Source organism: Cloeon dipterum, chromosome 3, assembly GCF_949628265.1.
Source record: "Cloeon dipterum chromosome 3, ieCloDipt1.1, whole genome shotgun sequence".
NCBI classification, from domain to species: Eukaryota; Metazoa; Arthropoda; class Insecta; order Ephemeroptera; family Baetidae; genus Cloeon; species Cloeon dipterum.
Genome location: NC_088788.1, coordinates 25151074 through 25172935, shown reverse-complemented (window position 1 = coordinate 25172935; position 21862 = coordinate 25151074). Strand labels below are relative to the sequence as shown.

At 40.4% G+C, this 21862-nt stretch overlaps 2 protein-coding genes and 1 long non-coding RNA gene across 5 annotated transcripts; 2 read left to right on the top strand and 1 right to left on the bottom strand.

Moving 5' to 3' along the window:
- The first annotated feature begins 95 nt into the window (after nucleotides 1–95).
- LOC135938853 (synaptic vesicle membrane protein VAT-1 homolog) lies at nucleotides 96–2611 on the top strand. The gene is made up of 6 exons (XM_065482823.1): nucleotides 96–243; nucleotides 649–785; nucleotides 848–1250; nucleotides 1820–2077; nucleotides 2135–2382; nucleotides 2451–2611. The coding sequence occupies exons 2-6, from the start codon at nucleotides 660–662 to the stop codon at nucleotides 2523–2525; spliced, it is 1110 nt and encodes a 369-aa protein (XP_065338895.1). The 5' UTR covers nucleotides 96–243; nucleotides 649–659; the 3' UTR covers nucleotides 2526–2611.
- Nucleotides 2594–21254, bottom strand: stumps (DBB domain-containing protein stumps). 3 transcript variants are annotated; one of them, XM_065482820.1, is made up of 18 exons: nucleotides 20931–21254; nucleotides 19739–20218; nucleotides 6987–7140; nucleotides 6494–6723; nucleotides 6265–6437; nucleotides 5965–6109; nucleotides 5752–5903; nucleotides 5371–5494; nucleotides 5124–5314; nucleotides 4999–5062; nucleotides 4773–4943; nucleotides 4291–4716; nucleotides 3952–4077; nucleotides 3796–3890; nucleotides 3584–3742; nucleotides 3438–3531; nucleotides 3089–3229; nucleotides 2594–2993 (listed from the first exon to the last, which is right to left on the bottom strand). In XM_065482820.1, exons 2-18 carry the CDS (start codon nucleotides 20172–20174, stop codon nucleotides 2962–2964), a joined length of 2913 nt encoding a protein of 970 aa, XP_065338892.1. In that variant the 5' UTR covers nucleotides 20175–20218; nucleotides 20931–21254; the 3' UTR covers nucleotides 2594–2961. The 3 variants fall into 3 exon arrangements, with proteins under 3 accessions (XP_065338892.1, XP_065338894.1, XP_065338893.1); XM_065482822.1 differs by lacking the exons at nucleotides 19739–20218; nucleotides 20931–21254 and adding an exon at nucleotides 11385–11525; XM_065482821.1 differs by lacking the exons at nucleotides 19739–20218; nucleotides 20931–21254 and adding an exon at nucleotides 11346–11500.
- On the top strand, nucleotides 10771–12176 carry LOC135938854 (uncharacterized). Its single transcript, XR_010574698.1, has 2 exons — nucleotides 10771–11066; nucleotides 11128–12176. It is a non-coding gene; the product is annotated as an uncharacterized LOC135938854 (long non-coding RNA).
- Nucleotides 21255–21862: the final 608 nt, after the last annotated feature.

Here is a 21862-nt window from a genome sequence, read left to right as displayed (position 1 = left end):
TCATACACGAAGAGGAGAAGATTTTTTTCCTTCGAGATGTCGCTCTCAGGTCTACAGCATTAAGCTGGAGAGCTCGAGCGAACAGCAAGGTCACAATCAGTTTCAGTTGCCGCCGAGCATTTATTCGAAGCGCTCGGAAACATTCTCGTAGCAAAACACTGAGACCGCAAGCGGCAAGAATTTTTACCAGAGGAAACATATAATTATTATACTTCATTTGATCTCACAATCAACACCGTCAGCGTGAGTATTTAATCATTTTCTCTGGCTGTTAAATATTTTATTTGAAAATTAAAATTTCTAATTCTAAAACCTATAGCAGATAAATCACAGCTTGAAAAGGTCGAATTCTCTTTAAGTCGTTTTTAATTTCCTTCAGGCAAAGTTAACATGCGACGTGCAGCAATTTCAGCATACATTTTTCACCTTTTCTTCCGATTTCAATGATTTTATTGGCATGGAAATTAATTGTCTATGTCTAAGTTATTATCAAACGAAATATTTTAAGAAAACATGATCGTAATTTTTATTAATATATACTCGGAATATTTAACAGGATGAACAATAATCGCATAAATTAAGGTATGCAAATATACTAAAAATCTATAAGATTTCCTTGATGGATTTTTAAAATTCTTCTCATTCCACAAATAAACAGAATGTCTCAGTCTGGGGAGGAAACGTCAAGAACTTCAGAAATGCGCCACGACCCTGACGAAATGCCAGACAACCTGGACGTTGTTGCCGTTCGACTCTCTGGTTTTGGTGGTTTGGATAAAGTTAAAGTAAGATTTATCAGAGTGATAACGCGCGCAATGATAATTATTCTAAAAATTACCCTTTGCAGATCGAGAAAGTTTCCATGCCATTGATAATTCCTGACGGCCATGCTGAGGTGCAAGTTAAAGCATTCGGCGTCAACTTTGCTGACCTTTACATGCGTCAGGGTCTGATGCGCAACCTGAGGCCCCCGATGACCATGGGGATGGAGTGCTCAGGAGTGGTCAACAACGTGGGCCCTGGCGTGACCACTCTTAAGGCGGGCGACCGTGTCATCTGCTACCAAGTGAACGGCGGCCTCCACCAGCAGGTCGTGTTTGTACCTGAGGAAGCTTGTTTCCTGTTGCCTCCGGAGGTGTCTTTTGATATTGGAGCGGCCATTTTCGTAAACTACCTGACGGCCTATTTCAGCGTCTTGAATATTGGCAACCTTGAGGCTGGACAGACTGTCCTCATACACTCCTGCGCTGGTACATTTACCATTTTTCTAATTTTAACACAGGATTTTACTTCAGTGGAAATTTTGACCTAAATAATTTTAAAATTGTATTAATTCAGACCAGAAACCACTTTTTTCCCTTGTTTATTTTTAGTATTCTCACATTATTTCGTAGCAGTCAGAGAAATTTTCGGTTTAAAGTTGAGATTTAGTATCAAGAAAATTCTACAAAGTGAATAATTAAACGATTGAAAAATATAATATATATAAAAATATAAAAAAGGCTTGGATTATATCTAGGCCTGGAAAGGAAGTTTGTGGTATCAGCCAACCCAAGAAAAATCTTTCTTGTGTACTTATTTTATCTCTAACAAGGCCGTTCTAAGCCTTCAATCACTTTTTAGTACTAGGTATAAGTAAAAATCTTATCAAAACCTTTTAATTTTTTTAATACCACACACATACATACTTTTCAGATCCGAGATAAAATCTCGTAACAACGGTTATAAGTGTTTCAAAAATAAGTGTAAAAAACTGTCTCTTTTTGCACGCCTTTTTTGTTTCTCAATTAACAGTCCTATTTAATCCCATTTTTTACAGGTGGGGTCGGATGGGCTGCAACCCAGCTGGCGCGCTCTGTCCCAAATGTCAAAGTCTACGGGACCACTTCAATGGAGGAGAAGCACGCTGCGGTTAAAGCGAACGGAGTGAGTGTCGTGCTGGACCCCAAAACCTACGTGGAAACACTAAAAGTGCTAGAGCCCCAGGGAGTCCACCTGGTCTTAGACAGCATCGGAGGGACAAGCTTCCTGCAGTCTCAGCAGCTTTTGAGGCCTCTTGGAAGAGCCGTATTGATTGGTATGATTTGTAATAAATAAAATATCCTGCCAACATTGAATTCTGAAAAAAAATCAGGCGCCAGTAGCATGCTGAACGGCGACAGGAAGCTGGGGCTTTGGGACATGCTCGTCACGTGGTGGCGCACCCGGTGCGTCTCACCAACCGATTTGCTGAATGAGAGCAAGGTGGTGGCAGGTCTCCACCTAGCAAATCTGTTGAAGGACGATCCACAGAGGGTGCGTGAAGCCCTGCAGACTTTGTTCTCCATGCTTGAGCAAAAACAGATTGAACCCAAAATTTATATGAAGTTTCCATTGGAGTTGGTAATGATTTTATCCTATATTTTTTTCAAATTTATTTAGCTCATTATGCTTTTGTGTCCCCCTTAAAGGCCGTGGATGCGTACAAGGAGCTACACCAGAGGAAAAATATTGGCAAGATTCTGCTGCACAACTTGGTCAAGTGACTGATTTTTTGCTAAGTGTTGCCCTATTTGGCCACGTGAAATTTGTTATTTGTTCAGAAATAAAAAACTTTTTGTTAAGCTACATACATATTTGTATAAATTGTATTTTAAAAGTACGTAATTTCTGCATGTAATATGTACAGTACACTACAATAAAAAAGCATGCATCACATCTTGATATATATACAAAGAACACATCAAAAGTAATGAGGCGAAATTAACATATTTCAAGAATCAAAGGCATTTTTCGCTTTCATGACATTGTAACTTTTCGTACTTTGTTAAGTTTTTTCATCATCACAGTTTAAACATTTAGACTATCATGTTCAACAATGAAACAGAGTTATAGTTTATCATGTTAAAAGGGTAAATGATGCAGGTAATCAATTCACCACCATATTGGCCTTAAAATTAACTTAACAAAATGTGACTTATCCTAGACCAGAGCAGCTTGTCTGGATGACAACACTGCAAATGATAATTGAACAGGTAATCAGTTGATTTGGTATTAAATTATATTGATTTTGAAAATAAAATGTAAATGAATAATGACTTTCACTCACATCTTGGTGGGACAGGAGGTGGGACAAGATTCATGTAACTGGGCATCTTGTCGAGAGGCGCTGCCCAGTTCATGTAGTCCGGAGCGAACTCGGAGTCGGCAGTGTGAGGAGTCGTGGGTGGAGTATCTTGCTGTGCGGCAGCTGAAATTTTGGTCAACAGCGTTGAGCAAAATTTTCTCAGTAAATTTCAATTTTCCCCACCACAATAAGCATGAAGAATTTTAAATAAAAATGCACATGGTACATTACTAATCAATATTTTATGCGAGTAAAAAAATGTAACAAGCAACAATCACTAAATACTTTTCGAACCAAATCTGCAGGTTCAAGGGAACTCAAGTCGACTTACTATTTAAGCTCTCAGGTATGATGTAGGCATTTGGATCTTCCTCTTTGAACGATAAGTCACACGGTCTATTTGGTGCTGGCAATGGTGGGAGCTCCTGGGATTTTTTAGTTGAGCATCAGTATATTTTACAAGTAAACCAATCTAACCTCAAAATGGATTTTGGCTACTTTTGGTTTGTTTTTGGCCTCCATGACTGGGCGAGGAAGTGGAGGAACTGCATAATTCTGGACTGCTGTGTACTCGTGGCAAAGAGTGTCTTCTTCCTCTTCGACGATCTGAGGCGGCTCCTTCAAATTCGCCAGCACCTTTAAATGAAAAAGTTACAATATGCGATACAAAGGTTTTAACAAACACGCACTTTTCTGTCTTCGTGATCAGAGTGTGTGCCGCTGTCCCCAAGACTGGCACCACTGCAGTTGCTGGTGGTGCTCATCCGCTCAGAAGATGATGAGCCTGACAAAGACAAGTGTTTGTAAAATCTTGATTGAATAAGACTTTAAAAAAGATGACTGACTGCTGTTGCTGTTGATGCTGAGGCTACTAGTGGGACGCAAGCTGTGTTGCATGCCCGCATCTAAGCAGGAATGTGTAGAGAGGAAGTTATTCCTGGTCTCCTGGCTTGTCTTTGCTGAATTTTTTTCTGAGACAGATGACAATATTATTATCCATGTTACCTATATTAGTTTAAGTGTACATATTTTGAGAATTAAAAATTATAAATTGAATTTCTACATAGCAATTAAATATTTAAACTAGCGTAATATTTTGATTTAGTTTTTTTTTTTGAGAAGTGGAAACATTAAACAATATACTAGGAGAACAATTACAATAGATTATCACTCAAAACACACACCTTTGCTCCTGAAGAAAAAATTTTTCATCTTCTCAAACGGAGTTGTTCTTTTCATGTCTTCTCTCATTTTGTTCTGTAGGCGCTCATAGTCTGCCCTCAGCTGCTTGAAGTACTCCTGCTTCTCCATCATCGATTGCTGCACGTCGTTTCTGTTCTTCCAGCTTTCCACGAGCTTTTCAACCTCAGCTAGTGTATAGACGTTGTTCTTGAAGTCATTAAAGATTTCCACCAGCTCGTCATCCGTGGTCATTGCGAGGTGCTCCCTCGACTTGCTTGGCTTGGTCGTGGCCGCGGCGCCAATGCTATCCTCGCTTGCGCGGTGTTTGTTCCTGCTCTCGGATCTGAAGGGCTCCTCAGGATGCATGTTTTCCTTCCTTCCCATCGACCTAGTGTGATTGGTAGAATGATTCTCCTTCTTTGAATTTTCTGAAAATTTTCTCCTGATTAATCGCTTACTCGATAAAATATACACTTTTACTTACTTTTCAAAGAGTTCATCCTCATGTATTCGATTGGATGGTCGGCTTCTGAAGATCCGTTGGATGACGTGGACGCCTTCCTCACTGTCAGTGGTCTCGCTGCTGGAGGAACCTGATAAGTCTCGTTCAGTGGCCTGGGTAGATTGTACATGTCCTCAGCTTCTGCTGGAGCAGCTGGAAATTCATTCAATCATGATACAAAATTAATGATTTTTTCACAATATTTTACCTTGGCCCTTGGTTTCAGCTGTCATTTTCATATAGCTGTAGATATTGGTAAACTCATTCATTTGCTGTAACATGAGAGAAAGCAAGTTAGTATTCCCAGAATATTATTATTTCAATTTGACTTACAGTGTAGCCTCTGATGGTGTTGGCAACCTTCAAGTGACCTGCTAGCTCAGCTATTTCTGCTGGTGACTGATCATTGCAATTTCTAATTTCAGCGGCTGCGTCTCCACCAGGGCATTCCATCAGCTGCCACACCAGTTTGTCCAGACCGTATTTGCAGGCGAAGTGAAGCAGCGTTGGGAACTCTTCAGCACCTGTTTTTCAATAATAACTTAAATGTAAGCATTTCAAATGTGGAGTGGAAACTTACAGACGACTGACTTCCTTGGATTGCTGTCTGGGGACTGAAGGAGGTTGAAGTTTGGCGGAATATTCTTTTGGAATGCAGAAACCATGTAGTTGTCCAGCTGCTCCTTGTCAGTCATTCCAAGAGTCTAAAATTTGAAAGAAAAAGGGAGTTGAAGAGCGCTATACCTGAAGTTGTATTACTTATTCTTTAAGAATAGAAGCACATAGAACTATATATTTAATGCAAATCGATAAAAAAAAACTTTCCAGCCTGCGGGTTTGAAAACTTTTAAGCTATCTCATTTAAAGGGAGTGAGTGCATCTAACTCCTTCAACCCTCTCCCGATTGAAAAATCATTTTTCGATAATTAAAGACGGAAATATATTTCCAATTTCCACTAACCTGGCACATGAAATCCAGAGGGTTTCCAATGCTCTTCAGTAGTTGATCCACCTCTCGCATTTTGCTTTCGCACTTGATCTGTCGACAACCCAGGGGGTTTCCATTCTTGGAGACCATTACTCCCACCAGCATTGACACCATCATGCACGATTCTGCAGAGTTACAATATTGATATGAAAAATCGCGTCCACAATTCTCCGCCTCATTAAATACCTGGCATGGTGAACATGATTGTGAAAGGATTCCTCTTTTTGGCATTATTCACTTCGATGAGCTTGCCACCCTTGTTGATGGAGATTTTGACCGTGTCTTCTTGCCCGATGGGCTCGTTGAGCATGACAAGGACTTTGTTGTGAGCCTGTTACGAGTAATCAAACACAGCAAGCGTGAGTCATGAGCAAATAACTCATATAAACGAGAATCCCGCCGTCATTGCACAACGCATTTAAGTGTGCGCTTGCAGTCAGCAGAGAGCTAAAATTAATTTATGCTTGTGCATATTAGCCTACTCACGTTGTTGACTTTCTTCGGCTGGAGAGAAAATGAAGCTCTATTTTGGTTCATCGACTGCTCCTCGTGAGCTACTCGAGTCAAGATTGCCATCGAATCGTTAAGGAATTCACTCACAAACGCAGCGTCCTTGTTTCTCACAGGCACGCGCTGCCACTGGTTGAAGTTTGCTAAAGCTGTTGATTTGAAAGGTTGAAGGAAATTTTGTGGAAATCGGACTAGATCCACTCACCGGCTCTGTGCTGCTCCGTGACTTGATCCTCTTCAACCCCCAAAAGCATCGCCAGGACGCGGTTCGGCATGAGCAGTTTCGAAAGTGCCTGGCTGGGTCTCGGGTATTCCATCACCTGCTGCAGGAACAACGGACACATGATCACCAGCTTCAGCTTCACTTGCACAATGCGTTCCTCCAGGGCAAACGGCACAGAACCGACAATGTCATCCAGGCCGACCCGCAAAATCCTGCAAAAGAATGGAGATTTAAAACAATTAATTGAATAAAATGAATTATAACCAAGAAAATTTTTGGTATTGATTAGCATTCAAAACAGTGCATCTATATTCAATTTAAAGTGTTGTAAGGTTCGGACCTAATGACACAAACTTAAAACGGTAACTTATTGCAGCGCAAGTACAAAATGTTTAGGCGTGGTGCGTATTCACCCAACTATATATTGATGCAGATTACACTGGAAAAGGAGAGGACAGTTACAAATAATATTTACCTGAAGGGTGGCCTGTTTCGCTTTTGACACATCTGATCAAAGCAGGATGAGAGGTAGTTGGCCCACAGGTTGGCCACATGGCTCTGTTGGTTGGAAAGGATGAGGATGTCATCCCTGCTACTGCTGGACCTCATTGGGGGCATCCGCACCGATGCTGTAACAGATCGATAGAAATTTTATTACTTGCCTTTGGATTTGTCTTCTTTTTTATACAGCTAAGTAAAAAATTGAGTTTGGGTTCAAAACCATTTTTTAAGCATGAAGTTTTGACAGTGAGCTATGAGTATCGTCTCCGCAAGATCATTTCTTTTCACTTAGCACCCCCACTGCCCCTTGTAGGGGGCATGCAGTTAGATACACTTCACAAAAGTTTCTCTCCACAGCGTATAACTCATCCAAGGGCGTCATTCCAAGCGCTGGACTCTTCTCCCATTCACAAATACCCTGGGAAGATTTTTTTAGGTCTCTTATATAAATTCTGAACGTATTTTAGAGCCATATGTGCTGGCTGACTCCCAAATTATTGCAGAATTTAGAACGTGAGATGATGGAAATTGTGATTCAAAAATTTCATTGTGTGGCGGGATCAACTCACTAACGGATTATTTTGTCCTTTTGAACTAACATGTTTTTCTACGACACCCTTTTTTGATATTTCTCCCTGAACGCTTGATCTGAAATTTCAATTTATTTTTTTCTCTAATGCGTGTATTCTGATTGGAAACTGACGACATAATTTCTGACTGGATGGATTCATAACATGTTGCTTAATTAGGATTTTGAATACATCCAAGTATACACATTTCCCAACTATTATTATCAAACAAGCTCTTCACTCAAAAAAAATATATAAATATACGTTTTCCTTGTTTGATTAAAATCCAATGCACCTATAAATTAGAGAGAAATGAAAATATCGCGGTTTGATTTCAAAACTAATCTGCGACTCAAGACTGACTGAGGAAAATAATACAACTGAGCGTTTCAATATTTCAATTGTTTTTTTTTTTCGTTTGGTAATGTTTTCAGTAAGGAAAACGTGAGAGCGATTATGGAAGCCAAGTGAGTCAGACGACAGTGGTGCGCTACAGGAATCTATTCGCGTTGGTTGCAAAAAAATTGCGCACATTGTTTTAGTTAGCTCGTTATTTCTGATGTCATATTTTCCCTATTCCGCTCGCGTCACTTAATATTGTGGAGGAGTACACAGCATTTACGCAGTGTTTTACTCTGCAGAATACTAAACTTGAAGGAAAAAAGTCGAGATCAAATGAAACACCGACATTCTGTAAATGCGGAAATTGATGGCTGCAGGGCCATCTTAATTTAAGAGGGAGAGAGAAAAATAACTATCTGGCGCCCTAATTTGATCCCTCGCATCGTTTTGTTCCGACAAACCGCATTCTCGGGAGAAAACATAAAAGCCGAAAATCTGTCACATCCGCGAACCCATATGGAGCAGGCGGCATTTTTCGACTTTTTAACGAGCGCTTCCTCATCGCGTCAGGATGAAAAGCGCCTGCAACGCATCGGCGTTCTCGAATTTCATCGGAGAGCATTCCAGGAAAGCGCGAGGCATGAGCTCAGAGCTCTGTTTTAAATTTCAGGCATGATCATCTCGGAGCATCAGCACTAAATCTCTGGTTATTTTCTCGAAAGAACAAGAAGGCAACTGAGCCTTGCAATTGATAAACACGCAGCAAGGGGAGCTCTACCTTTACCACTTTATTCCTCTCTCTCTCTATGTGTGTGTGTGTGTGTGTGTGTGTGTGTGTGTGTGTGTGTGTGTGTGTGTGTGTGTGTGTGTGTGTGTGTGTGTATAAATTCGAGACTTGGCGCGCGCGTGCATACTAAACACAGACACAAAACGCGCGGCGGACCGACTGATTTCTCTCTCCGAGCACGTGCCCTACGATGGCGTCTGCTTTTCCAGCACTTCCTGCCAGCTCCTCCGTCCCGAATATTTACAAACACACAGAGAGACACAGCCCAGGACCAATTAGTCCTAAAAAAAGCGGCGACCCGTCCGCCCCCAACGGCCATTATCGCCAATTTTTGGCCTTCCGATGCCTCCATATCCGGAGGAGACACCAGCCAAAAAAGGCTCTCGCACCGCTGTCATTAGGCGCCCTTACCTGCATATTTAATTTTCTAATTGCATTCACACCCATCAGCCGAACCTCGGAACACGCGTCCTCCCTTTCCGGACAGTTCAACGCACCTGCAAGGCTTATCTCGCCATTTTCGGATGTACGCCGGACACGTTTTAATTGCTTACATTGAACCCGGGGAGAGGTGCAGGATTTAAATATTTGGCAGGCAAACAACTTGGCAAACACTTTGGAGCGTTGTGCAACACAAAATATTCAGTAAGAAGAGTTTCAAGATCAAACTAAAAACAGCAAAAAAGAAATCGGTAAAAAAATTAGCAGAGATGGTGAAAAAAAATTTAGCATTTGGATTTACCGAATCAAATCCATGTTTCTGACTAATCTGTTAAAATTAAATGGGACAAAATTATGCGAATTAATCATGAGTTTTTTTGCACTCAGGAAATCCGAATTCGTCAGTGTTAAATGCGAACAGATGCTTATTCAGCGGCGGCGAACTTTGTTTCCTTGTATATTCTGAGTCAGCCTACAAAGCCACATTTGATGCAAATTAGATAGTCATCACTCAAAAGCGTGGTATCGTACAACGCACTACGGAAATGTGGTGTGCGGTGAAATATATAGCTTTAAATTTGAGTGCCCATTGAGGTTTATTTCGCCAAAAAGCCCGCAGGGTAATACTATTATTTATGTAGGACACGATTTATAATTGAATTGTCAAGGTAAAACCCAAGAAAATCTAATTTAAGTAATTGGGAACGAACAATAACGAGAAAATAAATTCAGATTTGATCATTTTGGGATGTGTACACTAATACAAAATTCTAGCTCTACAATATTTTTAATTTAATTTGAAATTAATGGGATGTTCCAATTTAGAATTAGAATTAGTGACGTTGCGTGCATGGAATGGAGCTCTATTTGGACTCAGCGTTCGTTACTCTAAACTTCTGTGGCCGCTGGATTTTTTTATAGGGTCAATAAAGGAGCGCACTCAGAACCTTGACCATGTGCATGCCGATAAAAGAGCGCCTTTGAAATTTTATCTCCGGTTCTGTTCCGTCGGATATTCTTTTGACTTTGGTCAACGCCACATTCTAAGACGGCTTGCAATCAGTTTGGGGTATTCAATGGGGGCTGTAGAGAGCAAAATCAAATCGAAAATGTGTATATTTTCAATTTTTTATGACAACTCAAATTATGTTGTCAATAAACAAATAAATAAGACAAGTGAATAATGAAGGCTAAAACACAAATCGAACTGCATCACTGTAAAAATTAAGCCAATGAGCGAAGCAACAGCTGTATTAATTGATAACCAATAGCTTTTAATAATGCGTTTGACACTCTACGTTGCTAGGTCACTAGAAAAGGTTTAGTGCCCCTTGAATACTTATTTTCCACGCCCATTCTCAAATGCCAAAGGGTCGGGGGTTAACCGGTCTGGCGGTAACTCGAGCGCGAAATTTGCTGGTGCGGACTGAAAGAGAGACGATGGGATAAACAAAAAAAGCAGTGTTGAACAAATAAAGCGTTATTTTTTATCTATGTCGCCGTGGCGAGAAAACGAACGAGAAACAAATTCCAGCACGCGTGCAACCGAGTCGCGGCGTCAAATAATAAATAGTGGAGAACAAACAATGGAGAGACAAGGAGTTTGGGCGCCTGGCGAGATGAGCTAAATTAAAGACGGGCTGGGCGCGTACAATTTTAAATGAAGAATTCCATTCGCGGGCAAGGCGCCGATGCTCGTCAACGATGAATTAGCATGGCGATGTGAACCGCATGCATGAGTCACTCGTTCACGATAATCAATTTGGCAGCACTACTGTGCCTTATTGGCTGGCTAATTGGGAAATTCGTTAAAGTGTGGGAAGGAAAGGAACCGACTGAAATTCAAATAAGTTGGAACTGTTATAAGCAAATAGTGTTAAAGGTGAGCAGTCTTGGACAAGAAAAATACTGTTAAGTAAGAAAAATGCTGTAAAATATGAAAAATGCAAAGTCAGCTAAAATATATAAAACTACAGTAACTCGAACCTCAACTCTGCGGGTGTAGAAACTGAACAACTACCGGCGTCAACACAACGCAAACTGCAAACGCCAAGCTCAGCCGGACGGTCATTTGTATACTGTCAAAATCGCGGTCGGAATCACTTGGAGCGAATGACAACGATTATCTAATCTTGCAGTGCGCAAAGAAAAAATGTCTCAAAGGTCAACCCAACTACCCGACCGCACTGCTCACCTGTCAGTCAGAGCTCATGCAGGACCGTGGCTCACTCACTCGCTCGCTAGTGCTGCTGCTGGTGCTCGACGGTGCTCATGCCACTGACTGAACAACTTCCGAGTCTCCTCCGCCAGCACTGTGTGGGCAGACACTCCGCGAAAGACAGAGAGCGCTCGCGACCGCGCGCCGCGTCTGCATCGGATGTGAAATAAATAATGCTTATTATTGATGCACGGGCCCCGATATTCGCATATGGTGCCCATCGAATGGGTCCGCCCAAAACGCGTCTGTGTTTTTAATTCAGAGAATCGAAAGGTCATGTGCCTTAGTTAAAAGCGGTGATTTTAAATTGGCAGCCTCCAAGAGTTGTTGATTTCTGATAAGATGAGTTTTGTGTGTTGCTATTATCGATTTTTAATATGTATAGCAATTTATATTTTATCTAGACTAGTACCACCAACGTGACAAGTTTGGATATTTAGGAAAACAAAACAGAAGTCACACAATTATTGTGTTATTATCAGCAAGTCATACTATAGGTAGGCACGCCAGCGAGACAGAATTCAAACCGTCTGGAGATAATAGCTTATATGAGCACTTCTGTTGCATGTGTACTGAATACCAAAATATTTACGATTCATACAAATAGCACTGATCAAAATTTTTTCAGTTTTGACAACAGAATAAATTTATTCAAAAATACCTTACTACACAATTTGCACCATTATTTAAAAAAAAAATTGATAGGTAAATGCTTTGTTATATTTTTGTTAAGTTCTGGATGTGGATGTATGGGGCACAGTTGCCCTGCTGATCCGTAATAAACCAAATTTGAATCTAAATAAATAACATTAAGACTTCATACTCGTTGGTTTAAGAGATTTTAAATAATTCGACCAGTTTTGGCATATTCATTGCGCCACATTTCATGAGATAAAATAATGAATCTGAACTAACGAGGGTGAATTCTTTTGTTATTCATTTTTCTATCAAGAATGCGATCAATCTTGAAATGAGCTTATTCCTCACTAAATAGTGAATTATTTCTGACGCACTTATGGATTTGAATCTACTCTTTTAATAAAAGTTAATTAGTTCGTATCTTTCATTTGACGTCAGCTGAAAGCTAAATCTGATATCAATTTTGCTCAAATGTGTAGTAGACTACCAACATTTGCTTTGTAGCCTTTTTGTTGAGAGAATGAAAAGCCGCGTGAGATTAATTATTCGAGGTGTTTGGAACTTCATTGCGTAATTTTATGAGAATTTCTGTAGGTGATTCACGCACAAGCCCTAGACGCGTTATAGCTCTTGATGCAAATTAACAGAAACGACCTTCAGCTGATGGCAGATTAATGAAGCCATAATATATCATGGAACCGGTTTTAACAAACAGCTCTGTCGGAAATGAAAGTGCCCTCACATGTCATCCTAACTCTCTTTCACTTTCGGTGCGAATGTATAATTCGCGTAAAGCGTGAAATAATCGCCTTCTCGGTGATTTCATCGAAAAAAGCAGCTCGACCAGCCAGTTTAGAAACTCAGATCACGCGTAATGATGCAGCAGCAGAAAGGCCGCACAGAAGAGAGGGTTCCGCGCCGCGACATCCGATTTCCCTTTCAAAAGATTTCTAGCTCGTCGGCATAAAAAGCAGCATTATAATCGTGTACGTACACAGCGGGCGCCCCGGAGCAAAACACATGGGAGTGAAAACGAGCAGTTTAGAGATCTTGCTCACCGCCGGCCTATGCTCTATATGCACGCATACATAAATCTCAAATTGGATAATTTCGTGCACGTAATCAGAGGCGTCGGGCTGTGTTTGTATTTCGCAACTTCGCAACGTGACAATTCTAAGAACGGTAGCCGAACCATCACATGATATTCTTTTCGAGAGTCGGTGCAATGTCATTAATGGGGAACAGATTATAGGATTCCTCAGATAACGAGTAGACTATACCATTCTTAACTCGCAAGGTAATCGCGGCGAGTGGGCGGCGTCTTAGTTTTTTTGCCCCCCAGTGGCGGAAAATAGCCAATTATACGCGACAATTTGGTGGTGCGGTTTCCCAATTGATTTCTTTCGTGTCCAATCAATCGTCGTTCTGAATTCAATTGATTGCTCTGGTCCAGTTTCGTCATTCATCGGTCTGAATGGTTCATATTATTGCCACTCTGCGGTCTTTAGTTTCGACTAACTGACGTGCATTTTTCATTTACGTTGTTCTTGGCCAATTTTGCGGTTGACATAGTGTTCCGGAGAAAAAAATATTAGCTTTAGCAAAGGAGGTGCGTGTGAAAAGACTCGAGATTGATGAGCCGCAGCCTATTATATGTCCCATTTAACTCGAAAACGTCGTCGGTTTCATCATTTTCCCAGTGGTCTGGATAATAAGAAAACTCAGTTCACCTCACACAAAGTTACACAGCGTAATTTTTAAATGTGATAGGAAGAGGCGTTGTTCATTTTGAAACAGATTCAATGATCGTGTTTTGTTTCTACTTGCTACCCACTAGAGATTACTGAAGAGAATTACATAAATATTGATAAATATTTTATTTTAGTTGCATCCTTCGCTTTAATATGCCCGGAATTATTTAAATAAGCTTGGCACCAGTTATTCTGATTAATTCATTTTTCAATATTTTTAGGAAATGTATATAGCAACATATTAAGTTGAAGAGCACTCGCATCAAGCGTGCACTGTTAGGTAATCAAAATTGTAGGAGAAATGAACAAAAATGAAACTCCAGCAATAAAATGGACGAAGCCAAATGGTAGCTTTTGAATATGAGCGCAACAGCTCATTTCATAAGCTAAGTATAAAAATATCTTGAATTAACCTACTTCCAAGAGGAAAGACATGGTAGACTTTATATTAAAAAAATCGGTTGAAGAAATGAAATATTGTTGAATAACAAAAGCATTTACTATGAATTTGTAGCAATAGTAAAATCAACACCAATTTATGTATAAATAATCTAACTGAATAAAATTTAAATACATTTACCGGCAAAGGTGTTGGCAAACGCATCGTCCCCTTGCCAAAACGATACCTTGGCCATGTTAAGGGTCGTGTTTAAACTGTGTTGCGATACTAATCGAGTAGCAGCTACAAAAAAAGTACTATTCCATTCACTTACACGACAAGAACTACTGTCACCACTGTCTTTTTCTTACAAAACTCGTATTCTGACTTCTATATTGATTCATCTCTCGTTTAATTCCTAAGCCATTTAAGGAGAAAATACAAAATGTGTGTTATTTCAACAATGCATTTCGTGCCTGTTGCACACAGTGCATATATTATTTATAGAAATCATTTTCAAACTAATTTTATTAGGTAATAATTTAAACCGCATAAATTCTATATGAGCATTATAATCACCTGTGTTTTTCATTAAATGACTTGCATTTTTGAATTAAAATTTACACATCTTTTTTTTTACGTGAGGTAAAACATTATGGAGATCGCTGCTGTGCAGTCTTAGATTAGCTAAGGGACTTATAAGCTTTGATAATTATAACAATTTTCTTCCGGAATATTGTTTAAAAACTTATAACATAAAAAATGCCAATAAATTAAAATTATTTTGTTACTTTACCCTACATTGAAGTTATTTTAATATTTTTAATCTTGTACCATTTTGATGCTATAATTTTTTACAAAATTTTCCGGAAGTAAATTATTATAATTATGAAAGCTTATAATCCCATAATCTAAGACTGCACAGCAGCGATCTGCATAATGTTTTACCTGAGGTTAGTCATAATAAAAAGTTATCAATTTTAATTCAAAAATACATATCAAAGAAAATGAGACAGCTCTATGTGTAAGCTACGATCTCATAAAAAAATTTAATTTTAGCCTCAAAAATGTTAAAAAGGGCTCCACTTTAATACCCAGCAGTCGACAGCGCCACAGTAGCTATTACTGCTATATTACTTCTCACTCTGAAAATAGCTCCAGTGCATGAACTCTTCCGCCAAAGAAAATACTTAAGGGCTGCCGGAATCCAATATCCCATACTTTCAAATCACAACACTATTGTTAGGGAAGATATTTATTAATCACCCTTGCTAGTTTCCTGAAAAAAATCCATCATTGTAATTTATTTCCACACAGGTGTCACGGCTGCAAACAAATGTGTGGAGGGAAAATATTTAAATTTAAAAATTTAGAGCTATTATATGTATATATTAAACACTGCACTAAAATTAAACCCAGTAAACTCGCAGGCTATTAGTGAGTATACGTCATTGAGCTGGGCACGCAGCGTGTGCCATCCATCCTCACCCGGTCCATTGTGCAGATAGCGACCATCAAGAATGACGCTACAGTGCATGTTATTCCACATGCGGTACAGGGTGCTGCGCTATATTAACCAACTAGAAAAGCGCAGCAAAGTGCAGGAGTCTGGCCGGATGCCAGCTGTGATAGAATGGACCCTCTGGATTCATTCAAAAGGAGCGGAGATGCTCTATGAGCCGAGGCATCTGCTTCAGCAACCAGCAGCGCGTTGTAAATAGAGCCATATCTCCGACCGACGCGCACTTCATTATTCTAGGGACTTGTGCTGGGCTGGAAGCGACTTTCCTCCTGCCTTGATTTTTTTTCTTTACCCAAATGTTATGGTGCCCGTCTGGAGCTGTCTCTCTCGTGCTTGGAGCTAGAGCTCATGCTAAAGAACCTACAGCAACCTACGCACCAGATTCCTTCGGCTCTTTTGTTTTCACAGGGCTGCTGGGGTTTTTTGTTTGTGAAAGTGTGTGCCTGCTGCCTTTACAGCGAGTGCCAAGCAGCGTTTACTACACTGCTGCTGACTTTTTTCTTGCCTAGGGTTTGATTACATCCGAGTGAGATGAGGAGACAGTAAAACTTATATTGCCGCAAATAAATTTCCATCTGGTATAAATTTCGTTTTCTGATGATTTTTAGGATAAACAACAACAGCTTGTACGGTGGCCCACACTGATTGTGAGCAACAACCACCCCTCGAGATGATGCATTTTTCATTTGGAATCGTTTCCTCTTCCCGAGCGGAAGTTTATTTTAGCCGATTAATTGACTGGCACGAAAAACGAACCAATATTTTTAACTGGATTTCCCTGAGCTTTTCCAAATTGGGCACGAGTGCTATCATTACGTGATGGAATTTTTCAAATACCTAGAAAGAGTAATAGTGATTTTATCTTGTGTAATTAAACCTTTGCACAGCTAAGATACAATTCAATGAGGCACATGCATTTTATCTTATTGGGCTTATTGGATATACAATTATCTCAAGAGTGAATGGGGCAATTGCGATTCAAAGGTCAAATCTTTGGTACTTCTGACAGCCTCTTGACTTTCAGAAAATTTTGGAAAGTCAATCAAATCAATCATACATTTTTTCTAAACGCCGTACTTATTTTAGATAAAATTCGATAGACGGTATTTGACAAAGATAAAATGGTTTGGTTCGAGTGTCTACTTAAAAATGAATGATGTTCGAAGTAATATTTAATAACGCGCCAAGCAATCTTAAATATATCAACTACTGATATCATTAATAGACCACATAATTATCGCAACGCCACCAGATCATTCATTAATCTTGCTTGGGTTCGAAAAAAGTTCAGATGCGAGCTGACCACTGAGCATCACGCCTGATAGTCCTTATTGTCCTGATTGAAAGTCATGATTGCACCTGCGATGGCCTGTTTTAAGAGGTTTGAAAAAATTATATGAAAAGTTAAACTTCTCTGGCTTTTTTTAGCTTTCTTCCCTGATCTGCGCATATAAACCACTGATTGAATATAATTAATGTTTTCAAGCATTAAAATTCAAGACGGTTGCAAATGGATTAGAATTTGATCGCACTTAAGAAATCGAGGTTATATTAAAAAATATCAAAAAAGGATGGAATTTTTGGCTTGGTTCACCTGTTGTAAGATGCAAGTTGCGGATTTGTCAAGATTTCGTTACTCGTTTCTCTTTTCAACGTGCAGTCAGGCGTTTTCAACGATCACTGATTCAGAATTCTCTGCTGTTAATGCTGTGGTATGAATTTTATTTCTGAGGTGTAGTTTGTTGATGAGGCCTGCAGGGCTTTCATAGCTGCTGTTTAATGTATGTAAACGTGCGATATTATTTTTAATCTACAATTATTTCAATTTTTACTTTTAGCCACCTATTCCTTGTTTGTTCACCCATGGTTGTAGCTGATGTTTGATCAATTTTATAAAAATATTTAATTTGTGTTTGCTTCCGTGCAGAATCCCAGCTCACGTTACTTTGAATGCCATAGCTATTTCTTAAGTCAAGATTGAAAGTCAAGCTGAGGCTTCATGCATTCCCATAAAAATTCCGATGCGTTTTAAATTGAATTTGTGAGTTACTTTGGCATTAGTCCAGCCAGAAAACGAAGAGCAACTGGAATGTGCGTCGGTGGCCCTATGCGATATCAAAGGATAAAAATCAAAGCAAAGAGACACCGCCGGTAGGCAAGGTGTGTGCAGTGCACAAAGTTACCGCGCCGACCAACATTGCCTGACTGCGAGATGTAATCACCGCGAGCAAATATTTGCCTGGAATATATGGATGGGTCAACCCCTGTTTCCTTCATTGCGGATTCTCCGGCCGATTAAGAGACACTCGGCTATGACGTCACGTGCATCCATCCCATCGCCATGGCAACTGCCAGTGCTCTCTCGCGTAATAAATTCGCGTGTACCCTTCATGCACGTTAGAGTGCTGCTGTCTGCGACTCTTTCTCTCGTTCTCTGTGCTCCCTGTTTTGATGTTGCGCAGCGGCGAATAAATTTATATTATTGCACGTACGTCTCGCATACTGACACCCAAAATAAACCTATTTTCACGCGTCCCGGAAAGTCTCCAGTTTCCTTGATATGCATCAACGGCAATTTGGAATTCTTTGAGGAAACTTAACAAGTGCTGCTGCGTGTGACACTTGCTTCCTCTTCTCTCTTTCGCAAATTTCATCAACACGGCACCGCTTGGTCGGGACAAACGGAAGCAAAATAGCTTTTGATGCTGATACTCCAGAATGCTGGCATAGTGCCGAAATAATTCGTTTCGCGAGCCCTCTAATGGTCTGGATGCATTAGCGCCAGCAGCATCTTGACGCCTTTCGCTTTTGATTTATTTCTAAATGATGTGAAGTATCATATTTGAGAAATGGAACAGAAAATTTATGTCGAGAGAGTGATAAAGGGCTTACGAAATGCTCAGATGTTTGGAGTTTTGGTCTGTTGGATGCAGCCATGGTTCATTACACTGCTAGATTATTTATATGAAAGTTAGAAAACAACACAAATATTTTAATATCTCTGTTTTAATAAGCAATGCAGTGAAGAGCTCTATACTTAAATTTACTTATCTAAAGTTAAAAACAACTCTGATAAAAGTGATTAAAAAATATTTTTGATTTATTAATATAAATACCAATATGTGCCATGCGTCAAAATTTAGCATTTCGCAGACGAAATAATCCCAGCAAGCAGAAAAACACAAATTCAGGGATTCAAAGAGAACCCAACATTTTGTGAGGTGAGACCGATGTGCCTAATTATAACGACCAACCGACACATTTTTCCTCAAACTATATTAGAATCAAAGCTACAAATTAGAACGGCTCATTTTTTACTCGTCACTGTGGAAAAAACTGGCGGGATATGCTCACAAAAACAGGAACCGAAAATAAAAATATCTCTGTCGTCTCAAAGACGGGCATATCTAAATAAGTCTGCGGGATAGTATTTTTTACCAAGTGAGAGGGTTGTCCCGCTGAGGGGTTGTCGGGGAGGAAGGAAACGGGCTCCCCACATACGGCCACATCCGGGGGTCATCGCCACTTTGTTTGCTGCGAGTGCATATGGTGTCGGCGCTGAATTATTTATGATTGGGACCGCTCGCCGATTATTAGCTATTTAAAATAATGACGATAAATACACCAATAGTGTGGGCGACCAGCGCTCTGATTGCGTCATTTATAGATCCTAACGGCCGCCAGGGACCTCGGACGGGGACGTGAAAATTAATCAAGCGCTGGTAATTGAAGGCAAAGTGAGTGAGTGCCGTCTCAAACGGAGCGAAATCGCTTTTTGTCTTATCCGCACCGCGCGTAACTTCTTGGGCCGGATATTGTGTCTCTAATATGATTCCAAATTCAGATGACTGGCATCTGACAAAAGTTGGCAGATGGAGCAGCAGACTTTGAGCAATCAACGCAAGATCACAAATCTATGGAAGAATGTGAATCAACACTCTAAGACCTAATTGTAAGGGAAACAAAAACATAATTTACTTCCCCAAGCTATACAAATAGACATTTTCTTTTTCCTCTATAAATTTAACTAGCGTAAAACTGGATTTGTTAAAATTATTTATTAAATAAAAAATCCTACCTTTAATCCTGATTTTCTTTTCTTCTGAGGACTGCTGACCTCTTTGGCCCACCTCCTCAATAATACTGGCAGCTCTGCGAAAGCTCTTCAAGGTGCCTGTCGGTCCGCATACCGGTGTCCCAGTCAGCAGGTCGGGCTCCCTGAAGGCGCCGCTTATCGAGTGCCTCCGGTTGCCCATGCAGAGTTCCGCCCCCGGCTGGTCCAGCCTGTTGTTGGCGGTAGGAGGCACCTTGTAGTGGGTCTCCCTCATGGGGATGTTGTTGTAGACGTTGCTCGAGGACGAGTGGACGCAGCGCAAGACCTGCAGAGGGTTGGACGAGCTGCTGAAGCTGCGCATCATCTGACCCATACCGGTTGAGGACCTCCGTGCGTGCGACGCCTCCAGCATCGAGGGCAGACACACCAGACTTGACGAGGGGACGTTCGTGTAAGCCATCTTCAGCCACTAGCAGCGGTGCATACTAATTAATCAGCTTCTTCCTAAGGAAGATGTAACACTTTTGTTACTAGATGCTGGCGTGAATAAATAATTTGTTTATCCTGACACTTGCAGAAAATTATTGTGTAGAAAAATAAATAACTAATGAAGGATCTCAGAGCAATATTTTGTTTTTCTGTTAAAGAGTAAAGTAATTTGAACAAATGACACTGATACGCCAATACTGAACAAAATAATGAATAAATTGAGCACAGCATAAAGATAAAAACAAAATAATGATTCAAAATAAAAAGATTAACCTTCTCTGTAACTCCGTTTCACGTTGACATGTTTAAGATAGTGTTTGTTTGTTCATTAGTCGTATTAAATAAATACTTTGTCAATTTTGTTTCACTTTTTGTCAGTTCATAATTAATGAAGGACCAGAAATAAACTATATTAAATGTTAATATTCAGTGTTTAAATTTCCCCATTGTATGATTAATAGTTTTAAAAGGAGGATATTTCACAAGCTGCATTGATTTTAGGCTGCAAATCAAATTAGGGCATGCGAGTCAACCCCGAGGACACAAGCGCCAGACTGTTTGCGAAATGTTCGGTTTGCCCACCGATTTGTGTGCACGGAGTACACACAAACACGGCTTTAATCCCAAACCGCGAACGCCGGCGCTTCCTGTCACGTCGCCCGACAGGAGCAGGCTCAAAATCATCCTCCGGGGCACAACAAACCCAGCATTATACGTTACAACTCACCGGCACAATTTCTGCCTTGTCAGGTCGAGTGCGTACGACGCGCGCGTAATTGCGGCGTTCGTTGCAAGGAGCCGGCGTTGATTAATATTCCGATCAGCAACAGTGGCGGCGGCTGGTAATCAATATGTGCATGTGCGAGTGTGGTTGACAAACAAATCTGACGCGCGGGCAACAACGCGCGACGGAGATGTGCACTTCCTGTCCTCCTGTCTGATGCTAATCTTAGACTAAACTGCCGAGAGGAGAAGTACTCTATTGCTGCACTAGGCGAGAAGAGAGAGAGAGCGCGAGTCTCGGGTGCTCCCCCGGCGCACATGTGGATGGCACTTGTGAGAGAGCTGACCGTGAGCTTCCTCTGGCTGCGGGCTCTGCCAGCCCTCTCCATTCACTCCTCCCCAGATTTCCCCCGTTCATTGTCACTTGATCCAGGGTTTTTTCATACCATTCAAGCTGCGGGCACATGCCAACGCAAAAAAGACCCAAGTAATCCTTAATGCTTAAGGAGTGCGCGGAACTAAGTTCTTAATAATGGGATTCCATCCTATTGTAAATTAACAATTTGCTCAAATTTGTTCTGAGAACAACAATACTGCATGCTGGGGACATTTTTCAAGGTGATGGTTAAAAATAGCTGGTCATTTTCAGTGGTAACAAAGAAAATAGTAAAGAAAATTTCCTATCCATCAACAATTGTCAAGCAAAGGGAAACTGCGGTTTAGTGTCTTCCAGACTTTTTCAGTTAACAGGAGTATTCATTCATGAGACGGAAATACTCTCTTCGCAACTTGGAGTGTGAAAAGGGTTTGCGTCCTAGCTAGGCTTGTCAAAAGTTAATTGAGTATTTTAACTGCCTTGCCGAAAAGCTTGTCAAATAAAAAATAGCAAAGAGATGTTGCTCTTCAGTAACCACTGAATATTTAAAAAAGAGATAA

Bases quoted from the DNA above. Each gene is read 5' to 3' on its own strand.
- stumps (XM_065482820.1), bottom strand. From the start codon at position 20,174: ATGGCTTACACGAACGTCCCCTCGTCAAGTCTGGTGTGTCTGCCCTCG. The intron at 6,438-6,493 runs GTGAGTGGATCT...TCAAATCAACAG, and splicing joins CACGGAGCAGCACAGAGCCG to CTTTAGCAAACTTCAACCAG. The intron at 5,904-5,964 runs GTATTTAATGAG...GTAACTCTGCAG, and splicing joins AATCATGTTCACCATGCCAG to AATCGTGCATGATGGTGTCA.
- LOC135938853 (XM_065482823.1), top strand. From the start codon at position 660: ATGTCTCAGTCTGGGGAGGAAACGTCAAGAACTTCAGAAATGCGCCAC. The intron at 1,251-1,819 runs GTACATTTACCA...CATTTTTTACAG, and splicing joins CCTCATACACTCCTGCGCTG to GTGGGGTCGGATGGGCTGCA. The intron at 2,078-2,134 runs GTATGATTTGTA...AAAAAAAATCAG, and splicing joins TGGAAGAGCCGTATTGATTG to GCGCCAGTAGCATGCTGAAC.